The 22,722-nt window shown below is 39.7% G+C and overlaps 1 protein-coding gene across 1 annotated transcript; it reads left to right on the top strand.

Annotated features, from left to right (window-relative positions):
- Window positions 1-3: 3 nt before the first annotated feature.
- SLC25A24 (solute carrier family 25 (mitochondrial carrier; phosphate carrier), member 24) lies at window positions 4-19,323 on the top strand (the record flags this gene model as incomplete). The annotated part of the gene is made up of 10 exons (XM_009078809.1): window positions 4-63; window positions 10,481-10,607; window positions 11,133-11,220; window positions 11,640-11,751; window positions 14,317-14,475; window positions 14,799-14,951; window positions 16,100-16,207; window positions 16,974-17,141; window positions 18,239-18,389; window positions 19,032-19,323. Coding segments are annotated over 10 exons (1,305 nt in total), but the record flags the coding sequence as incomplete, so codon positions are not given.
- Between the last annotated feature and the right edge of the window lie 3,399 nt (window positions 19,324-22,722).

Below are 22,722 nucleotides of genomic sequence, written 5' to 3'. Positions count from 1 at the left end.
ATCGCCGAGCTGCAGACAGGCCTGCGAGCCATGGGCATCCCGCTGGGGAAGGAGGCGGAGGAGGTGAGAGCGCTGGGGTTGGAGGATCTTCCCTGGGTTTGATCGGCTCCTGCTTCGGGCCTGGTTTGTGCTGCCTGTTCCTGCTGCAGGGCCGAGCTGTGCCTCGGGTTGTAGGTGAAGGGTCCCGAGCGCTGTCGCCAAATGGGTGTGCTCGTCATCCTGTGTAGATTTCTGACATCCTTTGAGTCACGGCTGGGTGGTCCTTGGTAGCGCGTTCCTCCTCGGGCGGGATGAAGTTGGTCTCCCCGAGCGTGATAATTTACTGCTTGTTGTCCTCCTGGAACATGAGAAAGGATGGTAATTTACTGCTTTTTGTCACTCCTTCTGTGTGTCATCTAGATCCGAGGGAATTAAGGCTTGCTTTGGGCAGCAGGTAAGTAAAGGTGTAGCTGTAGGTTGTAGTTTCAGTTCTCCTTTATCAGCTGGCTGTCCTTTATGACACAGGTATGGAAATGGTTCTTCTTGGCATGGGCTGTGGCAGATACCACAAAGCCCCAGCAGTGTAGAAGTGAAAGTGTGCTTCATTTATACTTTTGCATAAACACCATTCAACTCAAGAGGCCTGCTGGATACTTTTCTCTTTAAGTGTGTGGCACAAAGAGTCAAATATACCAAAAGGAGTTAAAATAGAGACCAAATAATAAGACCGTGGGGAATAATTGTCTGAGTGTCCCACAATTAGTGTAAGGTCCCTGAATTGCTGACCCAATGTGTTTCTTAACACTGGAGTCAAAATTTAAGTTCATTTTCCTCAACCTCTTTCAGAAAGTATGCAATTGCTACTACAGGCACAGCAGTGGAATTGACCCATTCTGTGTACTGAAACAAACAGAACTGTTAGAGTAACATCACAGCTCTCACACAGATCTCACCTGTATCTGCTCAGCTTAACTGAACCTATGCAAGTCTTTTCAGGGCAGACTTGCCTTACCACACAAATGCTTATGCTTGCAGGACTGCGCATGGAATGATTTTATATGCTGATCCCTGGGGATTAATGAAAATAATTCAGAGAAGTTTCTCTTTTGGTAGCAGGTCAGAGCTGCTAGTGGCAGCATTGCAGTGCTATGCTTGGTGACTCAAGTTTTACTTTTGAGGTCACAGTGCTGATACAAGGAGTGTAATAGTCAACTGATCACTGCAGAAGCCACACCGTGACTCAAGTTTTACTTTTGAGGTCACAGTGCTGATGCAAGGAGTGTAATAGTCCAACTGATCACTGCAGAAGCCACACTGCTGTCTGGGTTGTGGTGTGATAGGCACTGTCACAAAGGGTGCATGCTAGTTAGGAACATGTCACACATTATACACACATTGTTGTAAACCTGTTGTACCAGTTTGAAACCATTTGGAGTTTTTACTTGTTTTACTTTTGAGGTCACAGTGCTGATGCAAGGAGTGTAATAGTCCAACTGATCACTGCAGAAGCCACACTGCTGTCTGGGTTGTGGTGTGATAGGCACTGTCACAAAGGGTGCATGCTAGTTAGGAACATGTCACACATTATACACACATTGTTGTAAACCTGTTGTACCAGTTTGAAACCATTTGGAGTTTTTACTTGGATTGAACAATGGGGAAACAGGTGACCAGCTGATTTCCTGGTGTTGAACAAAGGTGGTCGTCCCACATAATTCACTGAAGACCCGAGTCACAAGAGGTGTGCTGCTGAAGTTCTGGCAACTTTTAAGTTCCCAGTTCTTTCTCAAGATCAGTGTGATGCCTTTCATTAATAGTGCACATCTGAGTAGCTGTCAAATTGTTCTCAGTTGCTTGAGGATAAACTGAAAGTGAAACCCATGAAATAGAGATAAGCTAGATGTACCTGGATGATACAGGGGGCAAGAACTGCTGCCTTAGTTGCTTAGGAAACACAGAGTAAACAGAAGAAGCCATGAGTCATGTTTTACATTTGGGAGGGGTTGGAATTGTTGGAATGCACTGAAACTTCACTATGCTCACTATTTTAAACTCAGTGGTGGGCACAGTTTGAACTAGGAACTAGAATAGTTATATGTAACTGTTAATAACTAGACTGCATATAATAAGAGAGTGTAGTGGCACTGTGGTATGGGCAGACCTTAGGATATCGTAGAGCAGACCAGGCTTCGGTGCCAGGGTCAGAGTCTCAAGCCTTGCACTGTTGTTATGTTCTAGATGCAGGTCTGGGTTAGATTTCCAAAAATGTCTTGTGGGGTTGGCTTCTGACATGTGGGATGAAATCCGTGTACCTGGGAGTGTTGGTCACTGTTCTTCTGGGGGGCACAGCTGCTTCATGGTAAACTCCTGGAGAGTTACTGCATTTCACTGCCAAGTCTGATCCAAAGTCGCCATCTTCACAGTTACATTAGTGTTTGTGCTATTAGTATTTGCTCTTTTGTCTTTAAATGCAGTTCCTCTCCAGAAGGAATATGCATGTTTTTAAGGGATACAAAGCTACTATCCATTTGAGTAATGGACTATGGTACGCTCTTTTCATTTCAGCTTTCATCAGTTGTCTTGACAGGTGCATTAATATTTAATGTATGATGAGACACTCTTTTAGGGGAAGTAGTATTGTAGGTACGAGAACTGATGTGAGTCCCTGTGGTAAGCTTTGGAGGTAGGTTGCATGTCCCTCTAAGGAAGAACAATTTTTTCCCCATAGCACAGCATCATAGCACAACATGACAGAAGCTCCTGACTTTGTGTTCTACTTGACCTGCCTTCTGTCAGTATCTGACAGACAAATGTAAACCACTGGAAAATCTGGAATGCATGGTGCTTGGAGGCTGCCAGGAGGGCTCCAGTTTTATATTGTTGCATATTACCCGCCAGGAATGGGTAACTTTGCAAAGCCTTGCAAAAGATTCCCGTTATAATACGTCAACACCTATGCAGGAATTCAGTGTGCTGACAGTATCAAATGCTGCTCTACAGGCAATATTAACAGCTATTGTACAGTGACTTTGATCAGTAGAGACACAAAATAGATGCTGGGATCAGATCTCAAATGATCTCATCCCATGTCTTCACAATGCTGTGAGTCTTGTAGGCGGGAGAGCCATAAATGGTGTGAGTGGTTATGTGAAATACTATTTTTGTTCATCCTTTCCTTCTGTCGCATTCAGTCCTTACAGTAAACCCGTAGGAGGTGAACCCCATATTTCAAATTTCAGTTTGGGTTAGGAACAGCCAAGCCTTCAAATCCAGGTGCTATTTATACATTTTGTCCTTCAGCTAGAAGTAGGAAAATGTTATGGAAATGAATAACTACATTCTGGAAACAGTATAATGATCTTATTTGGACTGACTCTCTGTAAGCTTTTGACATAAGTCTTTGGCTGTGTTAAGGCTTCTTTAGATCAAGAAGCAGTGTGATGAGACACCTTGGTGTGGTGGAGACAAGGCCGAATGAGACTAAATTCTCAACAATCAGAATGTGGTCTGTTTAGAGTAATCAACTATGTTTATGAAGATTCTAGTCAAACCACGTCTAAAAGTACTCGGAACACTTGAACTATTGCATTAAAACCATAGGAAATTCAGAAACCATAGGAAATTCAGCAGAAGCTGAACGAGGCAGGTCCCTTTGCTGTGTTCCACTGCTGTGCCTCAGCATGAGAGGATGGGTGAGAACAGGGCCAGGTGTGTATTGGTTTCTTCTGTGCTTTTCTCTGGCCTCTAAAAAGTACAGCTGGATAATATTTCAGAGCTTGAACTTATCGTAGCAGTTCGTAGTCCAGAAAGCACACGCTTGTTTAGTGACTGAGTTAAATATGTCCGTGAATATTTCTCCACTGCTTTATTAAGATTTTAGCACTTTTCTTAATTTTGATAACTTCCCATACGTGGCACAATTAGAAGGCTATTAGACCAAGTTAAGTGAAACTTCTTCATTGTGTTGTAGTTTGGCTAGAAACATAGAAAAAAACATTAGTAAATTTGGCAGCTTCGAAGAAGATACATGGGCATTTTCTATCACACTGTATCTACTCTTAGAAATTATCATACATGATATGCAGATTCACAGTCTTAGAAGCTTCAGCAATTCCTTGTCTGTGTGCCATTTTCTCTCACCTTAATAGTCTGCCAAAAAATTAGTGCTATAGATTGAAAGTAGTCAGGCATCCTCAGCTTTTTACCAAAACAGATGTCACAGCACGTGATTATAGAAAACTGGAACCATTTGGTTCCTTTAAACATCCCTTTTTTGGTCATAATAGGTGTGATGGGTATGTCTGGTTATGGGGACTTAATTGTGAAATGCCTAAAATATCTTCAGTGATGTATATGACTTCAGTTGTAAGCAAACTCGTGAGTCAGTATTTAATTTCTATGTGTACAGCTTCAGAACTGATATACACTGTAGTCTTCAAGTCCCCATATGAAAGAACAAGATGAATCTTAAGTTTGTTTTCATGACACTTTAAACATCCAAGGAGATAAAATGAGTTATTTTTTAATACTAACTTGATAGGGTTTTTTTTTCCTGAAGAGTGGCAGGGTATAGTGAAGGATTAATTCTTCCTCCTGCTGCTGCAAAATGCAAGAATGCCAAGAATTCTTAAATATGGGGAGCCTCACCTCTGAGAGATCTCTTAACTGCATGTTAAAATGCTTTGCTAAGTCCCTGTCTTGAGACAGCAGTGTGCCCTATACAAACACACAAGGTAAACTGAGACATCTTTTGAGATGACTAAGGTGGGGAGGTCTCTGTAGCAGAGCTATCTTACTTAATGAGAAAAGTTTGCCTACCAAGTATGTTCAAAGTCCAAAATGCCAGTGTAACTTGCAAGGAATGTTGAATGAAAGTACAAGGAATAGTTTGCATCTTCCATGTCTGCTGTTTCAGATTCTTGAAATTTAATTCATAGCTATGAGTTGAGAGAGTTTGTCCAGGTCCTGAGGGAGCAGCTTCTCCAAGGCATGCTGGGAGAGGATACAACTTGCATCTTGCCCTTTTTAGTCTCGTTTTCTAAAGATTCTGGTACCTGAAACGGACCAGTGAGAAGACCATTGCTAGTGCTGTCCTGCTGCAGGGGCAAGCAGTGCTTAGGACAAAGAACAGGAAGGGGAAGCTCTACAGCTGATGGCAACATTTGCTACTGTCACGAGTGCAAGTCTGCTGTGCTGGAGTGGGGGACTCAATGTCTGTCTGTGGCAGGGTTAAAGGGTGCTGTTTACATGTTGGTAGTAGCCTTTGGAGGCAAGTGAATAAATATGAATGCAGAATTTGGACAAGTTGGCAGACCTTTGGAGGCAGTGCAAATTACTCTTTTGCTCAAATGCAGAGTTGTGTTGGATTCCTGGAGGTTAAGTGTCTAGTTCGTTAGCATCGTGTGGACTCGCTGCGTTATAATGCTGTGTGAACACATCCTCAGGCCCTTTCCCTTTATGCTGAATTTGTCTCCCAACTGATGTAGTTTGACATGGCTGACTTGAAAAATCTTTACTGCTGATTTTGGGGTTATTGTCTGCATAAATTTGTGTTGGCAGATATAAATAGGAAGAGGACTGTTGTTGGGTATGTGTCCAGTAAAGAGAGTTGTGTACACTTCAGCTGTGACTGGATTTGACTTTCAATAATACTACAGTGAAATCTGTGACTATCCAAAGACAATCATGTCCTTACTGTGGTGCTGGAGTTCCTTCTATGCAGTATTTGTAACTGTGCCCTTTGTAACTCTGGTTGCAGGTTGCAGAACAAATAACTGCCACTTGCTCCAATTACGTATCTTTAAGTGCTGTGCTGTGCTTGTGTCTTGTAGATAGCATGATAGGAAGCCAGAAACACCCAGTAACTTCTTGATGAATCATTTCCTTGCAAATATTCTTTACATTCTATTAGTTAGCTGAAATAACAGGGTGATGAATAGGCGACTGGTAATCATTTGTACTCAGCAGCCTCACCTTCCACACAGAGTTTGGTTTTGTAAATGGGAAGGCTTATGCACAATACACAAATACTGACAGTAATAATGTAAAAATTAAACTGAATTTAAAAGTCTACATAAAGGCATTAAGATTTCTAGTGTCTTGCATTCTTTGTCTTTACATTGCAGCTATGAATGTGTTAAAGTTCATAACTTTGGCACAAAGTAATCTAATAATTCATCAGGATCCTTACAGAGGGTCAGGATTTTTTACTTGTATGTAAAGCCTGTCAGTAACTTTTTTTTCCAACAGACCTGCTGGCTTACATTTCCACACCAAATACAGAGGTCTTCTGGAGGAGTAGGAATTCCACACTGCAACATGATTTATGTAATTCAGAATTTTTTTAAAAAATATCTTCAGCATTTCAGTCTACTCGTTACCTCCCACATTGGTGTTGCCTGGCTATGCAGGACTTTGAAAGCAGGTCTGTTAACAAAAAATACAGCAGCAAAAGAACAAAAGTAGCAGAATTTAAAAAAACCCAAACAAGCAAAAAAGAAAAAGGCGAGAGTGTCATGGCCAAATAGGTCAGCATGGGAGCATTTCAGTGGTGGGTATATGTGAAGGCCTGTAGCATTAAAAGGAAAGATCACAGTGTCATAGGAACCTCATAGGAGAGGTGTTCCAGCCCTCTGATCTTCTTGGGCTACTCTGGACCTGCTCCAACAGGTCTGTGTCTTTACTGTGCTGAGGACCCCAGAGCTGGACACAGTGCTCCAGGTAGGGTCTCATGTGGGCAGGATAGAGGGATGGAATCACTTCCCTCATGCTGCTAGTTATGCTTCTTTTGATGTAGCCCAGGGCATGGTTTGCTTTCTGGGCTCTCAGTGCACATTGCTGGGTCATGCCATCATCTAAGGTGTCTTCCTGTCTTTATCAGCAATTGGCAATTCTTCACATGGTCACCATTTCATTTTATCTAGTGTATTATCCTTATTGCTTGGGGTTACAGTTTTTAGACCATGAGACAAGAAATTGTGTGCCTTGAAAAATAAGCCTTTTCCTCTTGGGTCTGGGCCTGTGTAAAGGTGAGGTGATCCCACAGTAAGTCTCTAACAAGAAATGGCAGGTTTTGTTTTCCTCTTGGGTCTGGGCCTGTGTAAGGGTGAGGTGATCCCACAGTAAGTCTGTAACAAGAAATGGCAGGTTTTATGTGGCACACATGCTGAACGTTGTTTCCCAGGACTTCCAGGTGAGTATTGGCATCTAGTTTGGTTCCTGCTCTATTGTTGTAAGCATGCCTGTTCTAAAATGCATCCAGTTCTCCTCCATCACAGAAGTTGCTGAACCAGGCAGTGGCAGAGTGACAAGTGGCTGTAATTGTACAAAATGCGGTAGTATATTAAGTGCAGCATAGCAGAGTTGGATTCATTGTTGCACTGAAGGGGGGTGATGGAATGATGGAACAGTTTGTTTGTGGAGGCTGTGGAATCTCCATCCTTGGAGATGTCCAAGACTCAGTTTGGTGTGGTGCTGCACAGCCTGATCTAATTAGACCTAATTAGATATGCTTTAAGCCAGGGCTGAGCTCAGAGGTCTCCAGAGGCTCCTTCCAACCTCAATTACTATTTGATGTTGTGAATGGGCAGTTTGTACCTAGGACTTAGTGTGCCAGGCTCCCCACAGAATCAAGGATGTGTCTTCCTGCTGGCTGTGCCTGTGGAGTATATAACCCCCATGAGGAAGTTTCTGCCCGCCAAGTGGAAGACAAGCTTCTTTCAGTGTTCCTGTTTGTTCCACAAACTTGCAAATTACTGATTTTAATCTGAAACTTTAACACCCACATAATAAGTTCATTTCATAGACAGCAAGAGGCTTTTGTTTGTATGAACTTTTAGATTTGTACTGAGAGAAAAATGCGTGTGCCTGCTGAGGAAACCATAGGTTTTCGGTCCTTGTTTTTTGTCCCTCTGCTGCACTGAGAGTGGCTGCAACTGGTTTGAAGTCCGGAAAATAACTGTCAAAAGAGAAGTAGGGGATGGAGAATATGTGCTTCTCCTTTGCTAGTTGTTGCAGTACGAAATCCATTTCTTCGGCAGATGAACCGAAAGGTGCCTCCCTGCACACACAGAAAGTGCCAGCTCTCTAAACTTCTAGGAATTTCCATTTTTCTTCAGCTCACATCATCCTCAGTGGTGGTGGTTTTGTCATTATAATTTAGTTCAGGTTTGGTTATATCTGTGAGCCAGAAAACCACTTTTTTTTGTTCTGCATTTTGGTTTATGTATTTCAGATAGTAGTATGGAACAGTAACAATTTGTGTTGGCTAGAACTCACTCAAAGTGAGTATGAGAGTAAGTTACCTCTCCTCAGTAGCAGGTGGCCTAGGCAGGATTCTTTGACTTGGTGGCAAAGGTGCTGTGTGTGGAGTAAAAGATGGGTTGAGACTGCAGTGTGTTTGAGGGGGGGACTCTTGGGGCTAGAGTAATTTTTAATGGTAGGTTTTGGTTAGTTTTTTGTTTGTTTGTGGGTTTTTTGAATGATTAATCTATTAGCCTTTCTTGATTTCTTGTTAGTAGGTCGTGGTCAGGAGCGCATCCATAAACTCCCATAAATGTAAACTAATGTTTTCTCTAATGGGAAGTTCTGAACAGCTCTAACCATATTGACAGGGGCATGAAACTGAATTGATGAGTACATCTTTGTTGACAGGCTATTAATAGAAATTACAATCAAGCTGGACTTATGACTGTACTAAGAACACTGTTTTTCAAAGCTGGTACCAAACACCTTTATCTGGATATGTAGTATTGTTGACTTTATTGTGCACATCTTGATGTATTATGGGAGGTAAATAATTTGGTCATTTCACTGGGGCATACCACATTGTTTCCCTCCATTTTGTTGGGAAATCTCTGATCATCTTATGATTTTTGGATTTTTGAGAAGAAATGTAAAAGCACATTACTTTTTGTAGAGGGATAGGAAAGATGAAGGAGGCAACATAAATGCAATCAGATATCTTCAGGTTTTTTCAGACACCTTTAACAAATACACCAGTTCAGCTTCCTTGATGATTAGTTGCTGTCGGGTAGAACTTGCTGGACTTTGGTCCTTTGAGGACTTCTATTCATTAAAGCGGAGTAAGCAAAAATATTACAACCAGATTTTGCAGATTAGAACGGCCATGCAATTCTTGTTGAGTGTTACTTTATTCAGAAACTACAGTTGTACAAGGCAGTCTGCCAGATAGGAGATATTTGGAAGAATTTTTGGCATATGCTTTACGTTGTAACCTGAAGTGCTCTGAAACTTACTGCAAGTTAGTTAAAGAGATTTTGCTGTCAGGTTGGTCTCCTGTCTGCATTCACAGAGTGCTGGCCCCCTGGGATTTCACACATTGGGGGAAGCCACAAGGACCAGTGGCAAAATGAAGAGATAAGACAATTTTCCCTTAAATCTCGTGTGCTGGAGCAGGGCTTGGGGTGGCACTTCCTGCGTGTGCTGCCAGAGCTGAGGGCAGTGCTGGGCAAGTGCGCGGAGCAGATGGAAGTGGCTGTGGCACTGTGCTCTGGGCATTGCCTCTGCAGCCCTCGTGAGTGGAGCTGCCCTTGCTCTGGCCTAAAGCCCAATAAACCCTGCAGAGCTTGTTAGCCTGTGCTTTGCTCTTCTCGGGGCTTTGCCTTTGAAGAGGAATCACAGGCTGATTCTTGGGCTGCTCTAATTTCCCTTTTTTAACGAGTATGTTTTCACACTCAGCGATGGTGACATTTTCTGGCCCTTTGTTTTGGTGGTGAATTGTCTGCCTGGGCTGTGTTTCAGACTTGGTTCCTGGGGATTGTATACCAGGCATTCAGTTTATAGTTAATTTTACATGTAGATGTAGTTGCAAAAATGGAAGACAACTGTGTTTCTATTTGTGACAAGTTTGTTTAAAATTTTAGCCTGGACTTCATTTCAGAGAGGAGAGCCCTGTGCTCTCAGACTCTGGGCCTGGAAGAGCTAGCCTTGCAGGGGCGAGGACAAGATCTGTGGTTTTTTTTGGTCAGCAGTTAAATAGTTCATTCTTATTTGTGTTTTTATCTTTATAATTAGTAATTAATAGACCACTGGATTAAGAAGATGGTCAAGATTCTGTTTGCTTAATTTCACTGGCATACTGACAAATTTCATGTGTAACAAGGAAACTCACAGGCTTGAGCTTGTCCTCTGTCATGATTTTGTCCTCTTCCCCACCTTTTCCTCCACAAATCATTTGATACCTGTAGGTATAACTTGCCAGTGCTAGTAAGAAACCTTGAATCTCTTCATAGGAAAGTTGGTAAATAATAAATAATGCTTTCTTAAATCTTTATTTGCTGCTGTTTCCTCTCTTCACGGAAATACTGAGTGTGTTAAATTCTGAAAACAAAATACAGCTCTGAAGTGTGTGCTTGGGTGCTTGCCTGACTTGACTCCCAAAGACTGATCGGTATATTTTCTTAAAGCCAGGGCTGTGCCATGAGGCTTTGTGACCTGCTGTAATTTGGAAAAAGTCAAATGCTGAATTTTCTCTCCGCAGAAAATTTTTAAAGCTGGAGATATTAACCAGGATGGACAGCTGGATTTTGAAGAATTTATGCAGTATCTTAAAGAACATGAGAAAAAGATGAAACTGGCATTTAAGAGCCTGGACAAAAACAACGATGGTATGCCTTGATTTATTTTAGTTGTTCAGACATTGTTTGAAGATATTGTGCAGTAAAAGTATTTTCATTTTTGTTCTTTGTGTGAACTGGAAACAAAATGTTGTGAATATGGAACCCTTACTTTTTTTCCCCCTGAACAGGATTATAATTGTAGTTTGCCATAAATTGAAAAAATAAATTATTATAGTGTTTTTCTTTTATGTTATCATCCAGGTTCATTGATCTGGGGCTCTTTGTTCCCCAGGTGGAGAAACTATAAGGAAATTTCTAACCATTTCTAGCTGTTAGAGATAAACCAGTTTTGAGTGAACTGAATGTTTGCATCCTGTTTGGTTGTGTGATTTTAATGTACTTATCTTTGCTCAGTCCTTGTAGTAGGCAATCAAAATACATCATGTGTGTTTAATTTGATTTTTAAAATATCTTTGCTATTATACAGGTGTTACAATGGAACCTAGTGAGCTCCAAGGTGATAAGGGTATTAAGATCTTTGTTTTAAACATGTCTTTCTTTTAATGTTTCAAGGAAAAATTGAGGCATCAGAAGTTGTCCAGTCCCTCAAGATATTGGGTATAAACATTTCAGAAAAACAGGCACAAAAGATCCTGCAAAGGTCAGGAATTATTATTTCTTGAAGTATTTTAAGCTTCTTTGTATTGTTAATTATTACATTTTTGCAATTCAGAAGACAGGGTAAATGGGATTATAACTTTAAAAGATGTTGGTAGTCACTATTGGAGTCCTGGGAAGAGGCTGCTGTTTCTTTTCCCTGTAAACTTTGTTGATAGAATGAAGAGTTTCATTATGTTTTAAATGGAGCATGTCAGATGCATTTGGATAAGAAAAGCATAGTAATCAAAGGCTGTGGCAGATCCAGCATTAAAGTTTCCGTATGGAATTGACAGTCAGTTGTCACTGATGTGGTGGACAAAATGTTAAAGAAAAGAGGGGTGAGGAAAAAGGCAAGAAAACCAGAACAAAACTCCATCCCTGCTACTATTTCCTAATATAGTTTTGTTCAATATTTTTCAGTATTGATGCTGATGGGACAATGACAGTAGACTGGAATGAGTGGAGGGATCATTTTATGTTTAACCCAGCTACAGACATTGAGGAAATAATTCGATATTGGAAACATTCCACTGTAAGTTCAACTTCTCTGGACTCAGCACAGCTTTGAAGTTCATCTCTGCAGTGTTAATGTGCAATATTGAGTGTAACAGCTTCACACTTGTTCTATTTCGAGCGTATCTGTGTTTAAGATTGGTTTTCCTTTTCACTTCATGCTCTTCCATTTACAAGCAGGAGAGTGTCATATGAGTTTCTTGTGAACAAAGAAGGTCATCTAAACTTTGCAAATCATTACCAGTACATCTTAGGACAGAATACTTTTCCTCCTTTGGAGATACTCCACAGAAACACAATAACCAGAGTATTCAATGTGTTTCTGCTCACGTTACAGTACATTATGACGTTCAGTGCTTTTGATTTGTTGAAACAAACTATATAGACACTTAAACTGTTTCTTATGTTGAAATTAGTACTTGCATTTATTATGATAAAATCGCTGGAGTCTTTAGTGATGATTTTCTGTGCACATGTTCTTGCACTCTTTTGTGCTACAGAATTTAATCTGGCAGAATATACAGCAATAGGCTCTCCAGTGTTTTTAAGTTATTGAATGAAGCTCTTGTCACCTCAGTGAAGTGACTTTTGTGAACAATAATTAAGTAAGTAAACCAATAGTAATCCTATTTGCTAAATAGCCTTCCTGTAGATTATTGGGTTAAATAAATAAATTAGGTAAAGATTTCTTTGCATATAGTGAGACCATTTATATCTCCAGGCATTAGTCAGCATTTCCATAATAAAAAGCAGTTTATGAGACCTGAAAGCTTTGAGTGTTTCACACTGTACTGCCTCAGTTCAGGAATGCTTGCCAAGAGGGAGTTAGCTCTCTGCTGGAGAAAGCACTTGAAGCATACTATGAGACCAAATAGTCCTGGTCCCAGCTTACTTAGTGGAGAAAACCTTTGCTTTAATAAAATGCTTCTTATTACTATTATTAAATATAATATCAATTATTTTTTTGTTATGGAATGTCATTAGTTACCCTCAAGAAATGATTTTGGGAGTGTTTTGTGACCTTAGAGTGTTGCAGTCAGCTGATGACCCAGTTATCACAGCAAGCAAAATCCAGCTCTGCAGCAACACAGCTGGTGTTTCAGATAAGAGCAGATGTGAGACCTCCCAGCCTGGCTGGCACTGACAGCTCTTCCAGTTCTGTTTTTGTTGTAAAATTTTAATTGCTGCCAGACTCTCCAAGCAGATAGCTGCTCTGCCATAGTATTATTATGAGTTGGTAGCTGTGGCCTTTCTGTTATGCACCCTCAAATGTAGCTTTCTTTTTCTTAATTGCATTTAGGTCTCAGTAGACACAAGCTTTAAACCCTGGCAGATATGTATAATATCCCTAAGAATGCTGAATTTATATTTTGAGAGTTCTGAGTGATCTTTTGATATTTCCGTGTAGTTGAGCAACTGATGACACCTTACTTGGAAACCACAAATGTCAAAGATGAAAGGATTTTCCAATTAATCTGTTCCATGTTCAGTATCCAGAATAGTTGGTGCTTATCCTCTTTGTCCAGTGGCTATATTTATAGTTTGAATTCTACAATTTCTGTGTGCCAAGTGACCCAAACAGTATTCTGCCTACAGATAGGGAGCACATAATAAATTAGGGATGTAGTGTCTACAATTAAAACCAGCAGTAGTATAAAAGGTTTAGCAGTTAACATGCTTTCTGGGCAGTTACTTATCAGTTATTAAAACAGTCTTGCTCTTTTTGTAAGTTTAATTTATGTGTAATACTGGGTTTGCATTATTACAGTGTATTTTTTCTTACATACCATGGTTATAAGTTACATTTAAGAGCAAAGACTATGTTTAAGTGATAGGTGAGATTTCATCACTAAAGCCTGTAGTAATGTTGTTCTTGGATCAAATTGAAGGTAATACACATGTGCACCCCTTAATGGAATTTCAAAGTTTTGTAACTGAGAAAAGTAATGAAATGTGTGTTTCAGTATAACTGATGATAAGAAAATGTATAAAGCATTAGTCAGACTTCTTATTTTGTACAACAACGTACAGCAGTTATGGGAAATAGGATATTCTGAAAAATCAGCTATAAAAATGTTACTTTAAAATGTTGGGGAGAGTGGGGGAAGGGAGATCCCTCATGTGTGTGAATGAATACCGTGAGAGAGAAATCTCTTGTTAGCATCCTTAGGAGATTACCAGACTAATCCCAGCAGGCTGTCTGGTGAAAGGTTAGCTGCAACATAGAAGCATTTGAGCTTTAGTGCTGACTGTACAGGTCTGCTGATCATGACAGGATGTCTTTGCTTGGCCCATACGCAAGGAGGAAATTTGTTGTAATTTTCAATGATGATGGTGCAGTCTTTGAAATGGTGGGTCTGTGCTGTTACTGCTCAGTATCTTTGTAGAAGTCATTCAAAGCTGCTTTTCATTGAATAGCAAACTATAGCAAGTTAGTTATAGAATGTAAATTAGATATATTTTTAACTAGCACTTTATTTACATATTCTTAGGTGTTATGTTAATTTGGAATTAGAGCTGTTGATAAAATTGAGGTGATGGAATGAGATAGTTATTTGCACATCTTTGCTTTGGATTCTAAAAGGTGTTGGATATAGGAGATAGTTTGACTGTTCCAGATGAGTTCACAGAGGAAGAGAAAAAGACCGGACAGTGGTGGAAACAGCTGTTGGCAGGAGGAGTGGCTGGTGCTGTCTCTCGAACAGGTACAGCGCCGTTAGATCGCCTTAAAGTCATGATGCAGGTAGGTGCAATCTTCAAAAACTTTTGGTTTCCAGTGTATCACTTCAGTTTTTAGAGATCTCTTAGGAAACACTGATGGCCAGCTTTGGGTCTCGTTGTGTCTGGATGATTTCCCTATTTTGTGTTCATGAAAATTGTCAATCCATAGTCGTATGGGCAAAAACATAAGCAAAGTATTATAGTACTTGTGCCACTACAATAAGAATTTTTCAGTAGTGGATGTGGGTTTACTAATTGAAATATGTAGCAAATTTAGTACTGATAAGTTCTATAATCTAATTAGAGCAGTTTTCTTTACTGTGACTTTGGTTGCTTTTTTTTTAGGTTCACGGTTCAAAATCAAACAAAATGAATATAGCCAGTGGTTTTAAGCAAATGTTGAAAGAAGGTGGTGTCCGATCCCTTTGGAGGGGAAATGGTGTAAATGTTGTGAAAATAGCTCCTGAAACAGCTATTAAGTTCTGGGCTTATGAACAGGTAGGATGATAAAGCAGAAATGAACATAATGGGAAATAAAATACTCAGTCACTCTCACTGTTCATGATTTGCGCTGCTGGATTGTATAGGAGTTCTTGGGGATTTTGTTACAGTAATTTATGGTGACTTCCAGATTTAAAATAGTCTCTTCATACTGTTAATAGCATACTTGATATTAGACAGATTTTGCTATTGTATTATAAGCATTGTAAATAAGCTTAATCTGTCATACATTTTTAACTGTCCTCCAGTGTGCATGGCTTTGTGTGGGGTCCTGCAGTCCTGTCTGGTTTGTGGCTTCAAAGTGACAACTAGCAAAAACCTAGCACATTATGGTAGCTGAACTTCCATGGGATTCTTTAAAGTCAGATATCACAGTGCCATGTAAGATGTTCTCACCCTGGATTTCAGAGTTATATTTACCTCTGAATCAGCTTTAAGCATCTTGTTAAGGCCTAATCCTCCTTTGGAAAATGAACTCCCTTTCTGGTGTAGTTAAATGAGCTTTATTTTTCCTCTCCGGGCCTTGCTAGTGCCTCAAGTAAGACTAAATGAACATATTGCACATCTTGTACATATTTTACAACTATGAAATAAAAGCAACAAAAAGTCAAATAAACTTGGGGATGTTACAAGACTGAACAGCAGATTTTGGTGCCACAGAGTAACCTGGGGCACATTATTCCTTACTCTTGTTCTGCCTTTTGAGGGATGATGGTGCATTCTTGCATGATGGTGTCTATGCCTGGAATGGCACAGTATGTACAGCTCTAAGCACCTCTCTGAACTTTCAAGTTCATCTTTCACTGGACAACTGGATCTGCAGGGGGGGTTGGCTTCTGCTTTGTTTTCTGGGGTCCACAGTGTGGGTACCGTTGTGTTGGCTTGTTTGTAGAACACCTGACAGTACTGTGGGTGACTGAGGTGTTTAATGTCAAGGATTTGTGCAGGCTGGAATGTTAATTGTATTCTTGAGAATCTTTGTGCACAGAGCTTCAGTGAGTATAGTGCTAGATTTGTTAGGTTAGTAGATGAACTGTAAATAAATGAAAAACTACAGCTTGCAAAGACATTTTGTACTGTACTCACCTTGTAGTAACTCTTGCTGCTCCTAAAAAGCATGTGATGTTTGTGTTTTAACTATACAGTATAAGAAGATACTCACTAAGGATGATGGAAAGTTAGGCACTGTTGAAAGATTTGTATCTGGTTCTTTGGCTGGAGCAACAGCACAAACTTCTATTTATCCCATGGAGGTAAGTAACAGAGAACCTGCTTCTGACAAATGTCCATTTCCAAAGTAAACCTCATTTTGCTCTTGAAAGTATTGTAAGAATTCCTCTATAGTCTTCTATCCTAATTTATTTTTACTTTGGATTTCATTTCAGAATTTCAGTGCTATGCACTTTAGAATATACTATATTCTAATGGATTCTTGTAATTTTTCCTTATATTAGGCTGTATAATATTGCTTAAAGCAATTAAATAAAACCCAGTTCAGGGAAAAAAATCATCCAAGAACACATTTAAAATTCAATACATATTCAGGCATTATCTAAATTGGGCATAAATCTTTTTCCCATGATATATAAGCAAGGAGTGGTCTTGTCTGTAGCAGAACTGAAGTTCTGTTGCATTACAACTGGGACCTGTGTCTGACTCTGAGAACAGGGTGGTGGGAGAATGTGACATCTACACTTGAGGTTATGGATTGACTCCACACTGTTGCCTTCAAGTTGACCAAAATTCTGCCTGTTTTAATCAAGAAAATAAAACTAAAATGCAATTAAAAAAGGCTAACATTTTGTAAGCTGGTGTATGGTAATGTGTGGTGCTCTGCAGTAAGGATAGAACCTGAAGGAGCTGCTGTTAACAAAACCTCACTGTAATTATCACAAGGGAGATTTGAACCACCAAAATTCAAAGCAGTTCCAGAGAACTGAATAAGCAGGTATATACTGTGTATATAAGATAGATTAATAAATAGGTATGTAATTAAAGCTGCTATTTTTTCCCCTTTAGGTTTTAAAGACCAGATTGGCTGTGGGTAAAACAGGGCAATACTCTGGCATGTTTGACTGTGCTAAGAAGATTTTAAAAAGAGAAGGCCCAAAGGCCTTCTATAAAGGCTACGTTCCAAATATTCTAGGCATAATTCCTTATGCTGGCATTGACCTTGCTGTCTATGAGGTGAGTTCAGATCACTGACTGCATGCAGCTGTCATTGGCAGTTTACAACAAGTGTAAATACTCTAAAATGTCTGCACTGTTAGTTAGATTTGCAATATGCTTGTACTATTAGAGTTGCTTTCAATTTAGAATGGGCAAATGAGACTTTGCACTAATCTTACTAGACTTTAATGTTTCTGTTTGCTCCTCCTGGAGGAGCACTTGTGCACATGGGCCCTTACGTGCAGCAGTACCAAACAGGAACTGTACTAAGACAGGATTATGTAGACTGTGCCAGTACAACATGCTTGCATACTTAACTAAGCCTTGAACATACCCAGTCTGTAGTAAATATAGGCCTTGAAAGCCAGATGAGATATTCATATTATGGTACCTATCTTGCACTTAGGGTATTGAATAAATTTTTGGCCGTTTTTTCTGCTTTATAATTGGATTATAGTAACCTGAATTCCTTGTGTCTGTGCATGACAGTTTTTCTGAGGAGTTTGAAACACCACTGGCTTTGTTTTTGAGAGGAACTTGCACCTATTACACCCACCAGCAATGCTGAAGATGTTTTATCTACCTTGGATGCTATGTGTTGCTTCAAAGCATGTTAAATAACTCAGATGCCCAAACAATATTTTTATTCTACTCTAGACTAATCTTTTTATGACACTGCAATAGTAATCAGCAGAATTGCTTGAGCAAACATTTTCAAAGCTGTATGGAAAACGTTTTCTACAGTTTGCATTCTTGTTTCTGCATGGGGTAATGTGCACAGCTGTGTGAGCTTTTATTGCACCCTGTGGAGTGCTGAGTTGTGTTTCCCTCCTCCTCCCCACAAAGTAGTACAGGTCTAGAATATGGTCACTGTTCCTGCTGCTGGATCAAAAGATCTTTCTCTTCTAGGCACTACCTGCTGTAGTCTGGCTTAAGTCCTTGCTGTGTGCTAAGGTGTTTACCTGTGCACTTTAACAATAAGCATGTAGGACTGGGCAGAGAGATTGGTGCTTTTCAGGATTGATCCCTTAAAATTTGTTACGAATAAAGAAATACTTGTTTACTTTTTTGAATGCAGATGTCTTGCCTTACTATTTAATTTTATACCTTGGCAGCTCTTAAAGAGTACGTGGCTAGAACACTATGCATCAAGCTCTGCTAACCCTGGTGTTTTTGTACTGTTGGGATGTGGTACTGTTTCCAGCACGTGTGGGCAGTTAGCCAGTTACCCTCTTGCTCTTATCAGAACACGTATGCAGGCTCAAGGTGAGTTGTCTTGTACTGAAAACATTTATGTATGGTCAAAATTGAATCATTTGGGGTAGCTGTAACAGAGACATAGGAATACAAAAAAAATCAACTTGGAAAACCAAGGATTTATCTGAAAAACTCATCTTCATGTTGGTCCCTTCTCCAACATTGTTGTTCTTCATACCCTGTCCAAAAGTAACATTTCAGATACTGGTGCTCTGTACATTCTGGGAGCCACATTCCGTACAAGCCTACCAGCCACAGCTCCTGCCATAGTCTGGGAGCACTTTTCTAAAATTTAGAATGTTTCCTAAATTTTAGAGATTAAATGGCAGGGCTTGCATCGTCCTGTGAGGGTAGACGACAATGTTTGCTCTGGAGGTTATGTCATAAAGACAGTTTCATAGTTGAGATTTTTGTTTGGTAGGTATGTGCACAGACCTAAGGATGAGAGCCTAGATTTCCAAAGGATTGTAGCTGGATAATGCTTTTCAGTGGGATTTAGACACATGGATATCTCTGAAATGTCTGAGATTAAAAAAATCTCTTCATTGGCCCTAGAGGTGAGGGTAAGCTCACCACCCAGGTGTTTGATGCTTGCTGAAGATGTTTAATCTCACTAGAACTGTCGTGTAACGCATCATCTTTTTGTTCTAGCCTTAGTGGAAGGAGCTCCACAGCTAAACATGGTTGGTCTCTTTAAAAGAACTGTTGCTACAGAGGGACTCCGAGGACTTTATAGGGGCATAGCCCCTAATTTTATGAAAGTGCTTCCAGCTGTCAGCATCAGCTATGTTGTATATGAAAAAATGAAGCAGAATTTGGGAATAGCATGAAATGAAGAAAAAAGGTGAGATGCTTCTAATGTTGGGAACACCAGAACAATCGTGTTTTCTCAAGTAATCTGCTCTCACAATTGGAGACAGATCTTTGTGGAGAGATGCTGCAACTTCTACTTTTGCCCTTAAGTGGGAAGAAACTTTCTTAAATTTTAGTTCACCATTTCTAAACAAACACCTATATTGCACTTTAAAATGTCACTGAGTTGAAAAAAAAAACAAGAAACTGTCTTTAAATCAGCAGCGTGTTTTTATTTTTAGAAATCACACATACTTTACTCATTTGTTTTTTTTTAATTTGTCCTTTCTAAATGTGTCTTGGATCAAACCAAAGGTAGGAGAAGTTTATACTGCCTTGATACTGAATATATGAAAGTGACTTTCTGTTTTGTCACACTGCCTATACTCGAGCAAATCACAGGCAATGTTTGCATGCCTAGAAATAAGCACTTTTGTTATTTTTGAGGACTGTTAAGTTCATAAGAAATAGGATCTTGGATGCAGACAAGGATGGGGTAACACATTAAAATTTAGCCCTTCACCTTTATCTTCAGGCAAACCTTTTTTTTTTTATTATTTCAAGAGCCTGAGAAACTGCTGTTCCATGGTATCAGAGTACCTCAAATGGATTTACCTTGTGTTTTTGTAATACAGTCGACGATTTTGATAACTTGCTTCACTGGGACCTGCTTTTTATTACACTTGTAAATGTTAGCACCATTAACCATGGCAAGCTTTGGGTTACAGCTGTATGTTTTATAGGGTCATAATTCAGAGGAACAGAAAAAGCTTCGTTGTTAGATCCGTTCTGTACAAGTGCAAGTTGCTGTTTAAAAACAGGGTGGAGGGTCTGGTGTTGAACTGATAGTGATTGTAGTATTTCCAATAGCAGAGCTCTTCATAGCTGCCTTGAGAAGAGAAATGTTTCTCATTTTGGACTCTCCTTTCTTCCCCTTATTCAGAGGGGAACAGTCCACTGTGTGCTTTTAGCCAGTAGAGGATTGTATTAGTGTGTAAAGGTTTTACAGGTTTGTCACGCGACAGAAATCCTCTTCCCTCAGTCTTCTGTGTGTGCTGGCTGTGGTGTGAAACTTGGATAGTGAAATACTGAAACTTTTTGTCCAAGTGACCAAGTGGCAGTGCTGATCTCAGGTGCCCATCAGAATGATGTTCATGTAGAAAGCAAAGCATGCACACAGAACTTGTTAGGGCTTGAGGAACAGCTCCTCCCCAAAAACCAAAGCAGCACTTCCTCCATGCAGAAAGGTAGGTATTTCCATGTACCACTACTTCCAGAGTGACTTCCTGACACATTTCAGTTGCTTTCAGGCCTGAACACTGAAAGAGATTAACAGTTATTTCTGAATTCATTTGTTAGGCTTTTTCTGTTTCCTGCAATGTGTCGTGTCTTAAACTTGGTAACTTCGAGATTATCCTTATCTTGACCTTCTAAAAGCAACTGCTCTTAGAACACTTCCTAAAATTGGATTACTGAAGGAAGAACTTTGTTCCTTTAAGGTCATTAAGGGTCTCCTTTTTCCTTCATCTTTTTTTTTCCTTATTTTTTCTTTTTTCTGGAGGGTGGGATATTTTTTTAAAAAACAGACAATTAAACAAGCATAAATAACTTCCTGAACCTCCCTTGTTCCACATGCTGTTTGGGTCATATTTTTCAGACAGCGATGACATGTAAACCTGTGTTCAGTGCTTCCATGGCTGGTATTTATTCTCTGTAAACTGATACAACTCCCTAAAATCTGTATTACAAAATGTTGGTTTATAAGATTTCAGAAAACGGCAGCTCTGGCTCTGTATTTTGGCCTTCCCTTTAGGGGAAACCTTAGACTTTGCACTTTTTTTGAAAAAAAAAAAGAAATCATTTTACCCAAATCGTGTATAATGCCTTTCTGATCTGAGTGTTTCTTGGTTTTGCCAATATTCTTGTATCTTTGTGGGATTTGTGAGATCAGTTGCGGATCATTTCGTTTGACTGTGACCAATGAGCAAATGCATTGTGTGTGTGTGTGACATGAAGATGACTTTAGCAGTTTCTATCTTCTAGACTGGCTCCATTTTGTTTATACTGTGCAAGTGCCATTATGAGTATTGAAATTATGGTGATGTTTTCAAATGTTGAAAAGATGGGATGTTTCAAGTTTGATTTTTCATCATGTGCCTTGATGATGTCTATGTTCAATTGTGTATTCTTTGTTTCTTAAATATATGTTTACCTTTTTAGCTCTATAAAACTACCAGTTTCTAATAAATCGTTTTTTCCTTATCTGGCTGGAGTGTGCTGATGGTTTGTTTGGGTTTTTTTGTGGTCTGATAGACAGATGGCACTTCTTTATTGCATTATATGCATAATCCTCAATGTCAAAAGTGAAGGTAATCTGTCAAAAAATGTTTGAGACTAACCTACGCTTTGGTTTTACATTGATATTTGAAAACCGAGTTTGAGATTAGTTGACTGTCATCCTCTTCAAAACTCCTGCTGTTTCATCACTTAATGGGAGATCATATAATGTTTAATATTTTTGCTCATTCATTGAACAGTATTGTAAAATTTGCTTCTGTGTATGCTGAGTGACAGAACTTTTGATATAAATCAGGGACAAACGTCCTTGCTTGTATTCTTAATGTTGATCTTGTTTTGCTGTTAATCTTACTTGTTAGTCATAGGATCAATATAAGATCTTTTCAAGGTAATTGACTTAATTTACTCTGCATGTGCAGCATGGCCATGCTACTAAAATCACAGTAGGAGCCAGCTTTGGCAACTCCTTGCGAGTTTTTCACACCAAGCCCTCAAATGTTAAAGATAATTATCAACAAATTAGGGAAGCTTTTCTTGTCTCTGCTTCCTGGAAATACAGTTCTTGTAACATAAGATTTAGAATTTTTCTTTTAAGTAATGAAGAGGTAGATGCTCCATGTGTGATTCCTGACTAAAAAATCTGACATTCGATTCAACTTGAGGCAAGGATGCTTTTAACTGGAAATTCTCTGCAAGAAGAGCCCAGAAGGGAAAGGAAAAGCTTGTTTGTTTTCTCTTCAAGATACATGTGGGGTGTGACTGCTATTCAGTAGCATTAACACTAGAAAACAGCAGAAATGGTTTGGAATTTAAAATCTGTCAATGTGTGTCTTCTCTTCACTGTGCCGGGCTCCCTGGTGGGATATGCCTGTCACAGCAGTGGCATTGCACACAGTGCCACCAGCCCAGGCCCAAGCTGCCTTACACATCTGCTAGCAGCAAGGCCATGGTGAACTCTGTGTGCTGAAACCCACTTGGACAGCTTTCCCTTCTGCCAAAGGACACCTGGTGCTGTTGTACTGCCCAGGTGAGACTGGCTATGGGCCTGCCTGATGCCCAGATTAGCCTTCAGAGGCTAAGTATGAGATGACTTCTGTGCTTTACTGTCTTGTTTCAAACCTCTGAGCTAGCTGCATTTGTTGGTATGTGGCACGACATGTTGATGACATTCTTTTCACTCCTTTCTAATATT

Source organism: Acanthisitta chloris, unplaced genomic scaffold (assembly GCF_000695815.1).
Source record: "Acanthisitta chloris isolate BGI_N310 unplaced genomic scaffold, ASM69581v1 scaffold9397, whole genome shotgun sequence".
In the NCBI taxonomy this organism is placed as follows: Eukaryota; Metazoa; Chordata; class Aves; order Passeriformes; family Acanthisittidae; genus Acanthisitta; species Acanthisitta chloris.
The sequence above is the reverse complement of the archived record's forward strand: the minus strand, read 5'-3'. Positions and strand labels throughout refer to the sequence as shown.